The 16797-nt window shown below is 38.3% G+C and overlaps 1 protein-coding gene across 8 annotated transcripts in view; it reads right to left on the bottom strand.

The window, feature by feature from the left end:
• Positions 1 to 2193: 2193 nt before the first annotated feature.
• The window catches only part of ADAM23 (ADAM metallopeptidase domain 23), a 181748-nt gene continuing 167144 nt past the window's right edge, over positions 2194 to 16797 (bottom strand). For 2 of the 8 annotated variants that reach the window (XM_075118101.1, XM_075118098.1), the window contains 2 exons: positions 16126 to 16216; positions 2194 to 5601 (listed from right to left, as the gene is read on the bottom strand). In XM_075118101.1, coding sequence (XP_074974202.1) covers positions 5553 to 5601; positions 16126 to 16216 — 140 coding nt within the window. In that variant the 3' untranslated portion in view covers positions 2194 to 5552. Of the gene's footprint in view, positions 5602 to 8888; positions 9026 to 12453; positions 12509 to 16125; positions 16217 to 16797 lie in introns of all 8 variants that reach the window. The other 6 variants (XM_075118099.1, XM_075118100.1, XM_075118102.1 and 3 more) reach the window with 5 other exon arrangements.

The raw sequence follows: 16797 nt of genomic DNA, 5'->3' as shown, positions 1-16797 counted from the left end.
GATAACATTTTCAAAAGTGCGTAAAGTGACAGAAGATTGAGTCCCATTGAAAATCAATGAGTTTTAGGCTCCTTACTCCTGGGGGAATTCTGTGCCAAAAAATTAAACATTCTGCAAAATTCTGCATTTTTTTTGTCAACATAACACATTGTAATCACACCAGTTTCAATTATTTTGGTAATTTATTTCAAAATACCTGTCAGCAACTATGTCTGTAGCCAGAGCCATCCATCCCTAGGGTGAACCGGGGTGACTGCTCCAGGCCCCGCACTTTGGGGGGCCCCATGGGCCGGTGCAATTGGCCAGTGCGGTCAGTCCTGGAAGAGATTAATCTGTAACTTCCGCCCTGGGCCCCGCACCCCCCTAGGGATGGCCCTGTCTGTAACAATACAGGCAACAAAAGATTCATGAAATGTTTTTGACAAAGACTCCTTACTAGGCATATTAATACAGAACTCTGATTAATTTAAACTACAATACAGAAATGTATTTCCTGCACCCCTCAAAAGCAGTGCAAAGGCTTGGGAGAGTCAGGGGTAACAGGAGTGGAGGGGGACAGAAGCAATTGCTGGAAGAAGCCTGGGTGTGAACCTGGGAGGTTGTTGGGTGTGGGTGGGAAAAGCATAGAACAAGTTTTTGGGGGTTTTTTGGTCAGGGAGGGATTGTTAGGGAGTCTCCACCATGCAGACCCTGGTTGATCCCTAGCCGCTCTCAGTCAGGCACATCCGTCACTGCACCCCACAACCCCATGTGTCCTTTCACCCCCACTCAGCCACCCTCTCCCTCCCATCCCCATGTATCCCTGCACCCTCACTCAGCCACCCCACTTCCAGCCACGTGGCCCTTCACCCCCTCCCCTATTCCCATGTGTATCTGTACTCCTACTCAGCCCCCTCAGCCCCATCCCCAGGTGTGTCAGCCCCATCCCCAGGTGTGTCTGCACTTCCATTCATCCCCCACCCCAGTCTGTCCCCTCCATATCCCGTGCCTCCTGACCTGGCCTCACGGGCAGGATGCTGTGAGGAAGGCAGCCTCTTTTGTTCCCTATCCACAGCTGGGGCTGTCCCAGGAGCGGCTGATCTCTGTTCTGGTACCATAGCGGCCCCTTGTGAGCAAAAGACATAACTGCAGCATCTTTCCAGCAGAATGTATTTTCTATGGGGGAAAAACAAAATTCTGCACAGCACAGGAATTCTGCGCATGTGCAGTGGTGCAGAATTACCCCAGGAGAAACTCTTATGTTCCACTGACTTCTACATGCATGTGAAAAACTATTGACTTTCAATGGGACCTAGGCTCCTTTGTCACTTTCCGCAGCTTTGGAAATTTTACCCATATACTGTTCGCATGAGAAATTTGATTTTTACAATTTGTGAAGCATTAAGACAAAACCATGCTCTTCTCCCATGAAGGACTGAAGAAATTAGTAAGGACATTCAGCTTCTTACACTACTGTCATACATCTAATATTTCCTATGCTGTTATATTATTATATCAATAAGAGGGCCAACTGTCATGCTGTTGTAAGCATGCAATTCCACTGATTACACTGGAGTTGCACTTGTATAAACAAGGGCAGAAATTCATTAATATTCACTAATTTATTATATTGGCTTTTATGGTACTTACATAAGATTTCACTCCTTGAAAGCAAAAATATTGTAAATTTTCATACACAATAGACCAACATTGTATCCCTCTTTACAAATACATCAATGCTTCATTTAGTTCCGGCTCTGTATTAAAGACTTGGTAGCAAAATAAGTCAGGGTAATATCTTATTTTCAAACTAATTCAGAATGCGGAAGCATTGTAACTCCCACTGATTCAAATGGGAGATCCACGGGGGAACAAGTGTAAGACTCATGGGGTTTTCGCTCTTTTTGATTATAAAACAGAGACCACCGGGCAGGAGATTAGAACTGGCATCTCTACTGATCCCACTCACCCAGTTTTTTCTTCTGATGGGGAAACTATGTACATTTTAAAAGCAAAGATCTCACCTGAAACTAATAATTAGAAAAAATCTTTCAGCATTTAAGGTTGGATGACTCTTGGTCAGAATCTATAATCAGACATTCTTACTGAGGCTTCGGATTGTTCCTGCAAGCTTGGTGACATTCTGAACATGGGAATTTAATAAAATAAGCATACATAATAAAGAAGAAAAATGATCAGAACAAAGCTACAACATTCCATGTTCATGATGTTTTTAATACTCATTTTACTAAGAGTTGCAGAACAATGACTATTAAATTTCCATTCATCAGCAGCCAACAAGATATGAATGAGCATTAACTCCAAACAAAAACTGGCTCATAACATCATATTGTGCACTTAAAAATATTTACAAATCATTTTAAAAAAGGAAGATTAATAGTGGAAGCAACAATGAATATAAAACATGGTTGACAGGCTTTCAAACAAAAATAAATTCAAGTATTACTCTGTAAAGTTCTTCAGACATTTGTCTTTAAATTTTGTTTGTGCAATACCCATCTTTGCATAGTAAAGAAAACTTTATAAAACTCTAGTTCTATGTAATTTATTTTTTAACATGCACCTACAGTATATTTAATTTGCCTCATAGAGCTCTCTTATAAAAGGATTAGGTCAGTTCAGTGGGATCATGCAGCATACCAGTAAGAGCTGTATAGTTACCATACATTTTCTTGTCAAGATGAATCATATAGTGGAACAAAAATATAGTGGGTGAAATGGGGACTCGTCATTGCTTAACGTTTACTCTATTAATATTAAATTGTGACACTTGTTATGATAAATTAACATAAAGTAGCATGTGTACAATACTAAATGTGGCAAATGAATGGCTTAGAAAATCAACAATATCTAGCTAAATGGTTAAGACTACATAACTCTAGTACCACAGAAAAGATTTTTACAATCCACTTTTGTGAGTTATGTGATGTCATTTACATCCTGTACATACAGAGCATAATGCTTGTGTGTTTTACACATACACGCACACAGCTAAACAGTGGAGCGTAAATTCAGTCAAGAAATCGTATTTCCTATGAAATTGCTAGTGTAACAAAAAGTTACACCAACACTTACCATATGTACATAATATTTGGGGACCACTGTGGTCTGATTAAAATCATCACATCGCACATTTACAATGTTATTTGTGAAATGCTTATCATCAAAGTTTTATTATACAGGTAGTTACATTAGACACCTAATTGGTTTTGTAACCACAGTGGCATTTCTACTGTAGTTACCATATTGATTCTGCAGTAGAACCAAAATGTGCAGTTTAGTACCTGCCAGAGAGTAATTATATCTTCCATATGCAGTAGCGAAGTGGAAATAAGCAACAAAGTACCAGTGGGCAATACTACAACGCAAGTACTTTGAGTTCCCCTCAAAATTACAAGTATTCATTGTCATCAAACATTAATACAACCAAAACTCCAGCCCTGAAGTCAGATAATGTTGAAATAATGCTGTAAATAGCCCTGTTATCACAATATGGAGTAGATCTATAACAACACAGACTACCTAAGTGTAGCACCTCTTACTCATAATGCAGTAACAGTGGTAGCTTTAACAAAATCACGTTATCTAAAACATCATTTGACAAATAACTATATTGTCTGCAAAACAATATAGTTTTCATGGGAAAGACTTCTCTGACAATATCCAATCTGAAAGAGTTTGAAATATGTTTGGAGGCAAAAATGTTTTATTGAACAAAGTAAAGCAAAAAAAAAATTATAGTAATTGCAACCCTAATTTTTTCCTAGTATTTCCATCAGTTACTTTTAAAGCTAAATCCAGAAACTGACTCAACATTTGAACAAGGAAAATGAAATATAAGACCTAAATGGAGTTCGAGTTATAGGACTAACTCCCTCTCATTTATACTAATATAAATAAGAGGTAATTCCATTGAATCCTGTCAAGTTACTAGTGTAAAACCAGAGTAAGTAGTATTATGAACAGGCTCTAAAGCTTTTCTTTGCCCAGTTCACCAAGGCCCAAGTCCAATGCCTGTTAAAGTTAATGGGAGCCCTTCCACTTTGTCAGTGGACTGGACTGTGCCCCATGTGTGAACATACAAGTAATATCATTAATGTGCCAACCCTCGGAAGTGAAATCTGAACAAACCCTAAGAGCGACAGTAACCATCCATAGCAGAAGTAGTATCTCCCCAGATTGTACTTTGAAAGGTGATAGGTACTAAAGAGGGAAACTCAGAGTGACTCGGATGTTTGGATCATCGTTGCAAGCTTGTGAGGAAGGGAGAGAGGAGAATGGGTGGGACAATGGACTAAAAGGGAAAGCCTTAGCTTGTTTCAAGCTTTCAGCATTTTGTGAATATTTTAAGGCTTACTTAAGCTTGTTTTCCTTTCACTTGAAAAAGCTAGATAAAGGAAATAGTTGTTAAAATTAAAAAGATATGAACTTGGCACTTTCGTGATTAATTTGAGATGGTGTCAATTTTCTTATATTATATACAGAAAATCTGCATGACAGCCAAAAAAGTAATTCAAAAGAGACTTATTAAATACATATGCATTTACACATTTTAATATGGTTTGTTTTTTGGTTTCAAGCATACAAACTTTAGATCACACCTGTTTGGTGCCAGAACTCCCTGGATCTGCATGCTACAGCTGCCTTTTTTGAGCAAGCCCAGAACACCCGCTAAACAACATGCTAGAAAGATTAAAAGGGGAGCAAAATTAAACCACCAAAAATAGATTTACACAGAGAATAGAACCTTTCTAAGGAAATCCTTCAATAAAGATACGTGAAAATTATATGTCAATCTCTTATTTCCATATACATTTTTTTTTCTATAGAAGAATTATATATTATCACTGCTCAAAAACAATAGCTCCCATGCCCAAAGGAATGTTAGTCCAGGAGATAAAAGAACAGGGACAATGAATCCACAGAATAGGGAGCTTTCTCTCCAGAGAGAAAGAATGCACGGCACTGGTGGAAGAAGATTTCATAAGAAGAGCCTAATATCACCACCTCTGCATTCTGTTTTTTGTTGTTTTCTTCTCTGTATATATTTGGGTGCAGATCTTGTGCGGGCTGGCTTGCTAGCTTGTTTGTTTGTTGTATATATGCCATGCAGTTTACCCTTTCCAAAATTAGCTGCTCATGCCACTGGAATTTGTCATTTAATATGAAAAAAAAAGTCATGCAAACTCAAGTTAGTGCCAGCAGGCTAGGGAAAAAAAATCTTCTATTTTACTATTTTGAAACAGTTCTCTTATTGCACTTGGTTGGTTTGCCCCCTTCTTTCTTTCTTTGGAAAAACAAAAACAAAAAAATAAACAGTTGTCCTTCACGGTCTTTTTTTTTTTTTTTTTAAGAGAAAGATGAAAGGACGGGAGTATTTGAACTTATCTCCAAAAAAGACAGTGTTCCTTCACTCCATCCCCAGCAACCCAACTTTAGTCATTACCATTTCTAATGTTCTTCTTTATTGACTGAGTTCCTGCACAGTGACAGCAAAGACTCCACACCCAGAATCCAGTAGTGCAAGAAGAAGCTTTTCCAGGAAAGTTCCTTCAGATAGGACCTTGTTGATTTGGATCGTACCTTCTCTTTTTGACATTTCTTCCAGTGTGCGTCAAAAGGATATGAGATGAGGAGGAAAAACATAAAACATTAGTTAGGCATAATGGGAGAGAAGCAGTGCTAACACCATAGTAAAGTAATAAGCTCACTTTGAGGTAGTCTCACAAACTAACCGTACAATGAGGTAACTGTAATATTTGACCTTGAGAGGGTTTGGACACACTGTATTACGGTATCAATTCCTGCTGTCTCTATGAAGTTTAAAATTGCATGTGTTAAATCTATATAGTGTATATAACTAACTTTTTATTTATTTATTTATTTGCAGTACTGCAAGTGGCAGTCAGTCCTATTTAGATGGGAAGTTTTTCAGACTGTCTGACATGTCTATTAAGTCAGGACAGCATTTGTACATCATTTGGAACCATTCAAAACAGTCACATTTCAAATGCAAAATTGCCTTTTTGCATTTTAAGAGTATCTGGCTGTTTATAACAGGTGCTCATTAATCGCCAAAACACAGACCTTCCACAAATGAGGTGGCCATGCTCCCTCAGGTATCCATCTTTGATTGGCTACCCTGAATCCACAGATAATTTTATAGTGGACCAAGCTATCTTAGTGTGTCTGTGAGCCTTTACCATACTATGGACAATGCGCTTTGAATCTCCAATAAGGTACAAAATATAGCAGATACTGAGACACTGCAGTCGAAGGAGAATGGACAGAGACTTTTAATTATGCCATTACAATTTAGCTTTTATACTAATGTCCAGTCTCCTACGATATTGATACCCTATATCAATAAACAGCAAGACATTACAAGGCAACAGCACAAGTTGGGTGCAACCTCCCCATAATCTGGCTTTATGTGGGGCATCAAGCAAGGGGCTCATGCATTTAGTCTTAACATTGGGCATGTGCACCACTACCGCCACCAAATTGTCATGCAAAAGACACAGAACAGGAATTCAAAATTATATACACAAATTTCCTTTTTGACTGCGCTCTCCCAATACCACCATTGCTGTAATGTTTAAGCTGAAAGCCAAGCCTTTCCTAAGTTGTACAGGTGACTTAGGAATCAGTGCAAAAAGAAAAATTATCCAGGACAGTTCTTTCAGAGAACCTGGCAGCCTTTGATCTTGTGCCAGTGCTTGCCTGACTATTTGTTATTAAAGCATGCAGCGTAAGAGTTACAGGCTTTTAAAATTTCATTTTTTCCCCTTTTTATAGAAAGGTGTTGTACTAATCCTCATTGTGACTCAAACTGACTGCACTATTTAGATATATCTCTGTAGCATTCATACCCTCTGAGTCGATCTGATATGAATGGATACCGTTTTTCTAGTCACATGTAGAATTGTAAGTAGGAAGTCTGAATAATATTTGACTATTTCAATCTGAATCAAAACTTGTCTGGACTTACTCTCTCTGCCAGTTTCTCTATTTTTCTATGGTGTATGAAAAGGAGTGCTTTAAATGACTGTCTATATATGTTACACGGCATACTGAAATTCAAACCGCACTAACTAACAGTTATTTACCTTTAAAACAAATCTAAAAAATCAGATCACTAATACATGTGAAAAATTCAGATGATTTAACCATCCATTAAGCTCCAAATTTAAAGGAATATTCTGGAAAATGTTTGCATTCCTGTTATTTTTAAGGGGACAAACCACTAAAAGCCTATACTAAAGTCGAATGTGTTGCCTGAAGTTTTTCTATTAAATTGATGAGTGGGCTCTGTGATATTTAGTATGAAGTTACAGTGGGAACATGTTTTGCTAGCCTCTCAATATAACCCCCCAGGTCTTTCCAACTGACCCCTTGCTAAAGTAGTACTCCTGAGCAGCACAATCCTGCTAGTACTGTCTCTGAGCAGCAATGGACGCACTTTGGAACTGCCGCCAAACTGTTGTGGAATTGTAACACAGCCCACATCATATCAAATGTCTTCTAGGGTCTATTTCAAAGCCACAAATCTCATTTCGATCATGCCCTACAGTTCATTAAATGAAAATACATTCTTCCAAAGGTAAAAAATTAAGTCTGCTAATGCCTTTCTTCTTTTTCAGTATTTCCTTAATATGTTACATCAAAATGTTATGTTTCCTCTGGTCAATCATTAGTAACAACTGTTTTCTCCATAATATCAGAGACTGACGAAGTTGTCATGCCTGAAAACTAAGGGTGTAGGGATCTAAATGTGACATTCAAAATAAGTACACAAAACTGTTTTTGAAATACACTATTCTTGATATTCAGTAAGTCAGTTTTGCATATTAATTATTTGGTAAGAAATAACACCTTGCTTTTATGTAATACTTATCTGAATATCTCAAAGTGCTTAACTAAGGTGGATAACATTATCTCACCCAAGCTTATACAATAAGCCAGTGGCAGAACTGAGAGAAGAATTCAGGCCTCCTGACAGAGTCACATGCTCTAACCACTATGAACAAATCTTGGTTCCCCTCCCCCCCCCCCCAAAAAAAATCATAACTAGAAGTGAGGGAACTAAAAATATTACTACTGAAGGATCCCCATTTATTCATAGGCCAAGTAGAGTGTAGCAATTTATCATAATGAATTTCCTACACTATTCTGCTAATCCTCCATTATAGCTAAGCTCCAAGCACTGCTAAAAAAATCATGTTGTATAAATCTTCCTGATGAACACTGGTCAGAAGAGTCAGCTGAACCCTCTACCCTGCTATATCAAGATCCCCACCTGGCTGTATAATTGTTTCCCGCACCCCTACACCAAGTGCAGGGCTGGGCACAAATGCAATCCTTGCAGTCAGAGCATACAAGGCTATCAGGTTAGCGCACACAGGATCGCTACACTCCCCAAAAGAGTCATGCTCCTCCCACATACTATTCAGCAGAATGGGCCTTCTGTGTGGTCAGGGTAGAGCGGCACATGCCACATACTGTGCAGTGGGGTTTGTGAATTGGGGTTTGTGAACTCCTGGGGGTTCGCAAAATGTTACAGGGGGTTCTCAGGAAAAAATTCCCTAATGGTGGACAGAGCTGTCCCTAGGGACCCCAGAGCCCCTGGACTTCCAAGAGCTAAGCAGATCAAAGCAAGCATATCTATCACACTGAGGAGATTTAAACTTCAAGACTCCTTATAAGAAATGGAAAGGGAGGTGGATATTTTTTGCTGTTTTTAAAATTAAATAGGCAACAAGCATTGTTTTTAAAATTATTATGAAGAACAAGTCTAAGCTTTGTTGTAACGAGCGTTGTTTGCCTGGACTGCTCAAGACCTGAATGCTTGTGTAGGAGGAACGATTTTGAGTTGGCTTCTTAAATACCTTCATGCTGTTTCACATCTGATACTCCTTGCTGAAACATAGGAGCCTTGTCTTATAACAGGCTTATTCAAAGTGATACAAGCTATGAAAGTGAGATCTTGGAAGAGTATTGCCGTTTTCATAATGTAATAAAAATACTGTAATGATAAATAAAATAAATATTGTGTAATAAGCATGTCATAAAAACAATTTTTATATTTCCAAGATCACTGCTTTTATAATTTATACTCAGATAAAGGAGAAAATCCCTTGAAATATTCATTTTTAGGAGGGGGTTTGTGAGACTTGACATTTTAGTGAAAGGGGTTCACAGGTTGTTAAAGTTTGGGAACCACTGTGTTAAAGGATATTGCAGAGGCTGGGCTTTGTCCCAGGAAGCCTCAGGAGCTTCCAATGTGGCAGTGTGGCTTTGCACTGGCCCCTATTGCAGGCTGTGGCTTCAAAGCATGTGTTAGCCCTTAATATTTAAAAAGACACACACACACACACAAATAGATATAGATATATCCAAAAAGCTCAGTTCATATAATGGACTAAAGGCACCATTAACATCCAATTACATCTAAGACTACTATGCTATATTTTTGTAACTTCAAAAATGCAAAACGCAGCTTCTGATTATAAAACAAATTACTAGCAGAAAAGATGTATATCAAAGTGCAAATCATTTTTATAGCTCAGTTGTAAAATACTTAAAACTGAGGTTTAAAATGGAAATGTTGCAAGATCATTAGTTTTAGCAATGCCTTGTTAAATGTTTAGTTCCCCAGAACTAAACACAAACTCAGTCACATTCTTCCCCAAAATGATTGCATATGGATTCCACTGAAAACAGAAATTCGTGCATCTGAGTGCAGAATTTGGCCTACCACAGGAGGGTAGATATCCTGGGCCCTATCTTGAGGAGGTAGGAGACAGGCCTGGCTAGGATTGACAGGAGTGTGGTCTTTCCCTGCTGGCTGGCTCACCTACCTCTGGGAATAGTTGTTCTGAGATACTGAACAGCAGCCACCCCTCTCTGGCCAATAGGGTATCTCTACACAGCATCTTGGAGTGAGCCTCCCAGCCAGGTTTGACCCCCTTGCCTAGGCTTCGGAGCCCGAGCTCCAATCTGAGTAGCAACTTTAAAATGCTGGCTATGCAGCTATTTTTACAGGACTAGCACAAGCCCTGCTAGCCTGAGTCTGTCGACTGAGGCTGGGAGGCTCGATCCAAATGCTGTATAGACATACCCCTAGAACCTCACCTGGCTTCACTGCTGTTTCAGGATATGCTCCCTGTATGCTAGCAACGGCTGCTCTTTTGGACTCCCTCTTGGCCTCTTCTGCTCATTCTTCCCCAGCAGCAAAACGCAGAAGCACTAAGACCACTTCCCTTCCACTCCACAAGAGGCTGCTGTTTAGGGCTCCCTATTTCCTCCTCCAGCCCGTATAAGCATTGGCTCTTCTTCAAGGCTGCAGACCCACACATGCTCATTGGCCAGAGGAGGAGGAAGAACAGCGTGGGTGCCTTCACTAGTGCAGTAGACACCAATGTGAGGAAGAGGAAATGAGCCCTCGGGGGAAGGGTCACGCTACAGAGAATGATGCTGAGGCCACCACCTTAACTTCTGCATTGCCTGTTGGTTTTGGTGCTGTTTTAGCCAGGGAACTCTAACACGTCATTAACTTTTTTTTTTACATTTAATCCCAGTTTCAATAATTCACAGTAATAAAAACTCAGTCTCCATTAGGTGTGAATCCAAGAAAAACACAACCATTACTTCTGTTAAAAATAAAATACTCATAGCATGACGATAACAAGCCACAGTGCAAAGCAATAATCACCTACATTCCATTTAGGACAGTTGCTTTTAACCCTTTTGACAGCATAGTTTATTCTTTGCAAAAATAAATATACAAAATAAATCCACTGCTACCCCAGTCTTTTATTACAGTTTTTATGTAACCTATTTGTCTCCTCTTTGCTTATAAGTGTTCTGAGAAGATCACAGCAACGAATGCACAAACACACTGCCTATTTTAGTAGCAACTAATTACTAGTGTTGCTATTGCAGTACATTATGTTCTTGTAAGTTGGTGCCTTCCTCCATGTTCACAGAAACACAAACTCTTGCCAAAAAAAATTAAGGGTTACTCCAATGACTGCACAGTCCCTTCAAATCAGTAATGTTTCTGTAAAGTTTCCCCACACCAGATCTTGAAAAAGTGAGCAAACCCACGGTAACCAGGCTGTTGCTATGTGAAATTGCAAATTAAAACAACAAAGCTGGGGGATGGGATCATCAGCTTCAAAACAGAGATTGAGTCTAGGGCACCTGCTTAGCTAGCCTTCTGCCATCTGTTGGCATGAGGAACAGTAGTAGACATAGCGTGTTATTTGATTTTGAGCAGGTGGATTCATGCTGCTCATGGACCCACTGCACACACTTTGCAAGGAAATGCAGAGTGGAGGGAAAAATAGATGTTACTGACAAACCAGAGAGCTGGTACGTAGTTCCTGTAGGAAGCGTACACAAGGTTTCAGAATCTCACTGCACAGGCTCTCTACTGTATTGCCCTACACCACAACAGAAATATAGCATTGCTGATCATTTTTGACTTTCCGGTATCAATAGGGTACAGGATTTGGCTCAATTTAAATTCCTAAAGCTGCCTTTATGCAGAAGTTTAAGGATTGGGTAAATATTTGGCCACCCAGTAATCCTCCACGGGGCAGGAAAGCTCTGGTTCTTAGCAGCTAGTCCTGGGAATAATACTGTGCCTATACATTTTTACCTACCACAGAACCTCCCCTACTGGTCTATTCCCCATTCAGAGGACTATTATGCAGTCTCAAAAGAAACTTCCCACATTTTTTTTAAATTTAGCCCTTACCAGTACTACTACTTTATATTGCTATTTACCAAGTACCCCCTTTCAAAAGGTAACAAACTATCAAACCAGCATTTAAAAAAGCAATTGAATTCATTATTCTAGCAAAACTACACATGTATACATTCACCACTTGTCAAGTAATTCTATATTAAAAAGAACTGGAAACTGAGCCTAAAGATGAAATTCAGAGGGCCCACACAAGACTGTCCAACATTAACTAACCCCTCATTCCGCATCCACTTTAGTCCTTAATGAAACATTGTAATGTTTGAAGGGCAGTCCATGGATCCACTGCCATTATGTGAATTTCACCATCAATACATGTTATGTGTTTGCATAGTGCCTAGAACAGTGCAGCTCTGACCCAAGAGAGGGGCCCCTAAACACTACTGCAGTACAAAAAAACAATGACTACTTCGTCAAAATATAAACAAGGTCTTCTGTGAAACAAAATATAGTTCCTAACAGGGTGTTCACTAGCAACATTTAACTCAAATTGACTAAATATGTTCCTTAAGATCTATGTGCACTGAACATTTTACTGAGACTTGATCACAACAACTTTTCATTCCTATTTTTATCCATATCTTTCCAGAAAATGTCTAAAAATAAATCCTAGTTTGTTTTGCTAATTTATACCAAACTGACCCACTAAGTTCATGAACAAAATTTGCTTAATTGCAGCTTACGTTTGATTTGGACTTGACACCACAGTACTGTATGTGCATGTGAACACCTGATAACCTGTGGAACAAAAATCACATCTCCTAGTTTGTAAAGTATTGGCTACTTTTTCTCACATTACTAAAGACTGAAACATCACTTGCTTAAAAGGAAAATTAAAACCCACGCTATTAGTCTTGAACATCCTACAAAAAAAAATCTGGAAGCAAAGTGTGAGAGGCCCTACATTGTGCTAGCCTTCTTCCACATACAAGTGAAAAAGCCTTTTCAATTCCCCCCAAAAAACATGCACTTCAAGCTGTGAGCTAGGCCAGGCCATTGTATTTGAGGTTCTGCTACAGAATAAATATTTATATCTTGCTGTTTTTAAAATACTGAACTCCTGATATTTTCAATATGAGAATGTACTCATACAGGGATACCAAATAGTTTTATATTTTTGTATGACAGGAGGACATGCAGGATGCAAAGTGGAACATTTGTACCGGTGACTTAAGTGATGGGGAGCAGGTTAGTTTTGTGCTGGGCAAAATATATCTATATATGTTGACAATACCAAGAAAAGCAATTAATATTGTTTTATTTAAGCTAGAATTGGACCATTTAAAGTCCTGATTCAGGAATGCACTTAAGTGTGAAACTTCTTCACCCCATCCAGGTCAGCACTTAACTGTTTTAAGCAAGTATGTTAAGCATATGCTCAAGTGCTGTCCTGGACAAGGATGCTTTCCAGAAGCCAGATTTACCATACTAGTATCCAGAAGCCACTATCCCACAAGATCAATCTTTAAAGGAGTTTGTAGGTCTACATTTAAAAGGATATGCCCTGGAACACAACAACATTTTAAACAATTTTTTACTGGAGATGCATCCCAAAATACATATTTTTAGGGCTGAGCACTAACATCTGCACGTGGATATATGTACATGGCTGCCATTTACTTCACTGGGAATGGCATGTGTCTAACTGCCAAATACAGACCTAGAGGCGTATGCTGTCATTCATGCATAGGTTATTCAATCATGTAACTCCCAGTGCGTTAATTCCCAGGAAAATAGTCCACAAGTGGAGGGAAGGACAGACTTAACATTACTTGTATGTGTAGGCTTACAAAGGTACAAATTCTACAGTCCTTAATTGAACATTTGCTCAAAGAAGGAGTGCAGAATTTGGCTCAAGTTCCTGAACGGAATTAACAATACTATAATTAAAATAAGTTCTCTAAATTACATATTTCTCTATTATGTACATGCTATGTTAATGTAGACAGCTTCTTACATGTATACAGCTTCTTAAATGTATACTTTTTATGACTTCTTTTCTTCTATAATTTTGCATCTAATAGAACCTGTGCTATATAAGATGCAAAGTACATCAAAATAACACAATATGCAACAAAAGGTTGTGAACCGTAATTAATATTTCACAGACTAGGCCTTTATACATTATAAGCAATCTTGCAGTCTCTCTGCTTGCAGAAGACCCAATTATTTCAATGGCGAGTCTTCATGCAAAGGGGTGTAAATCCGACCAGTAGCTGTATACTCCAAAATACATACCTCAACTATTGTTTTGCTTTTAACCCATGCACTGAATGTCATAAGTAACAAAGAATCACATTCTTCCATCTTTAAATGTGTGGAACTCTCAATGTCAGAAATGGTTTTGTGAGAAAATTTGATGAACAAATACAGGTCATCATTAAGACTATCTTACAAAGAAGACATTAATTTGGGGCCAAATTCTGCCCTCACACTTATCCAAAGCTATTGACATTAATAGGCAGCACAAGAAACAATGAGGGCAGAATTTATGTTTTTAAACTCTAATATACTAATTATAAAAAGGCAAGTGGGATTCTTTTTTGCTCATGTCTAAAGCATGGACAAAATCAAGCATTTTTAACTACCCTTTTCTTCCTTTTTAATTTCATTTAGTTTTGAGCAGCTATCATACCACCGTAATTCTAGTGGGTGTCATATACCACTCCTGAGGAAACTGTGAATGAGAGATTAGGAAAATAATCTTTTTTTACACAGATTTGCTATCACCTCCCTTGTACTATTTGAGTATGCAAAGCAATGATATTTAACCTAGATTTTTGGTTCTTATTATAGCTGATCTGAAGTGGTTTTTAAAAAATATAAAATCAATAAATACAAAAAACTATTTAAGAACTTTAGGGATTATTGCTTGCATCATGTTCCCAGCCGGAATAACCTGGCTGAACATTTGTGTACAATGGCAAAAGTGGGGATGTATTCTTCATCCAGGTTGCTTCCACTCTGCCTCTGTCAAATAGTAAACTGGAGTAGGAGTAGCCTTTTTGCACTCCAGCCTGGCTATTACCTAGCCTTACCCTGTCCAACAGCACATAAACTGCTCCCATGGAACTGGACTCTACAATCCTGACAACCACAATGCTTAAAAAGAATCCTTTGCCTCCACAGAGATGGAGACAAGACTTGCCCCAATGGAATATAAATGTGTAGCATTAACATGACAAATTAATAGGTTTTAAAAGTAAACTGATTTTTTTAACCTACCAAGATTTGAGGACAGGGGACATTGGGGAGTGTTACTCCCACACTTGGTGGTGCTAAACATCTGGGGCCAGATCATCAGTTGGTGTAAATCAACCTATCTCCACAGAAGTCAGTGGAGCTTTGCTGACTTACACGAGTTCCAAATTTAGACCTAGCGTGCGAGTTTGATATGGACAAGATGTATGTAATTGACATTACAAGGAAAAGCATATAATAGTCCAAATTCATCAAAATATAACTCCATTTTGGTTAATGGAAGTTACACCTGGAATGAACTTGGCTCAATATATGTTGTATGTCAATCAATGGTAATATACTAGAGCTGGGCAGGAATCAGTTTTCCTGTCTCAGAAAAAATTCCGAGATTCTGTAAATTATGAACGAAAAGTCAAAATCTTGAAAATTTTCATGAACTGATAATCTGCAGAAAAAAAAAATCAGTTTAAGTTAATTAAAACTTTTGTTTCAATAATTTTGAAATGTTTTGTTTTCTATCTTTTTTAGACTATAAATTAACTTAAATTTCTAAATAGACCTTTTCATTTTGAAAGTGTCAAACATCCTCCTCAAAATGGAAAATTTCTCAGTACTGCCCATTTCCCATGAAACGTTTCTGTTTCAATGAATCAGCATTTTTGACAGAAAGACATTTTGTCAAAAAACTCAGAACAAATTGTATAGTATACACTTCATATCTTGGTTAGACACAGAGCAGCCTTGTATCAGCTTTCAAGCATTGCTGTGCACAACTTCAGTGTTTACATTTTGAAAAATACATGCCTTTAGATTTCCTACCACTATATTTCATTCTCTGCAAAGCATGCCAAAATAATATTGATATAGGGAGATGGCTAGACCTTGTTCATGAGAAGTAAAGTATTTCTTTTTTCACTTTTGGAGTTGTTTTCCATAATCTTATGAAGGTTAATCCACGTATACTACTGTTCTCCAACTTTGCACCCTGGTGACATCTGTGGTTTTTTACATTTCACCTCTTTTTCAGTGCAAGTGTAACTATTTGAAGCAGTATTTTCACTTTGAGTCTTGTAGCAGGAACTCAAAACTTAGTGATGTAAGCAGAAAATAGAAATGCCATAGCCACTGAAGAGAAGACATGCGGCATTGCTTACTTAAAGCCCCATCCTGTCCCCCCAAGGACAATAGCTGCTACCAGGATGGCACCAGCGATGGAACCTATTATAAGATTGGTGGCACTAGGACCTGCGATAAAGGATTACGGGAAGAAAGACATAAGAACCAACCACTTCATTCATGACAAGGGAAACGTAATCAAGCAATTTAGGAAAACAAACAACCTACATGATGTCTCTAAACATTTTCAAAGGGCTCCACTTGCTTTTCATTAATAGCATGAATAAACAAAGCTATCGTAATGTCTCTCACTGTGCTATGCCTCCTTTCTAATACTAGATTTTTACCTATCTCAGAAATTAACAACACGGTCATTCACTTCATTCTCTGGCTTAACTATTCCAATAAACACATAGTATATGAACCATCAGTTCAGAAAATTCAGATATTTTTAAAATTAAATAAAGTCTTAAATTTTTTTTAAAATAGCATTCAAGGGGTAATAAAACATGAATGTTGTACTTAATGCCTACTTATTTCACTCCGAGGGCAAATGAAAAACCAAAAAGCCCATCCATTCTGCTTTTCATATAGCTCTGATCTTGTAAGGTGCTGAGTACCCGCAAATCCCACTTATTTCAATTTGATCTGATAGCACTTTTCAGGAGGCACACAGCACCTCATAGTCCCTATGGTTATGTCAACCTTAA

This window comes from Caretta caretta, chromosome 11 (genome assembly GCF_965140235.1).
Source record: "Caretta caretta isolate rCarCar2 chromosome 11, rCarCar1.hap1, whole genome shotgun sequence".
Lineage (NCBI taxonomy): Eukaryota > Metazoa > Chordata > Testudines > Cheloniidae > Caretta > Caretta caretta.
The sequence above is the reverse complement of the archived record's forward strand: the minus strand, read 5'-3'. Positions and strand labels throughout refer to the sequence as shown.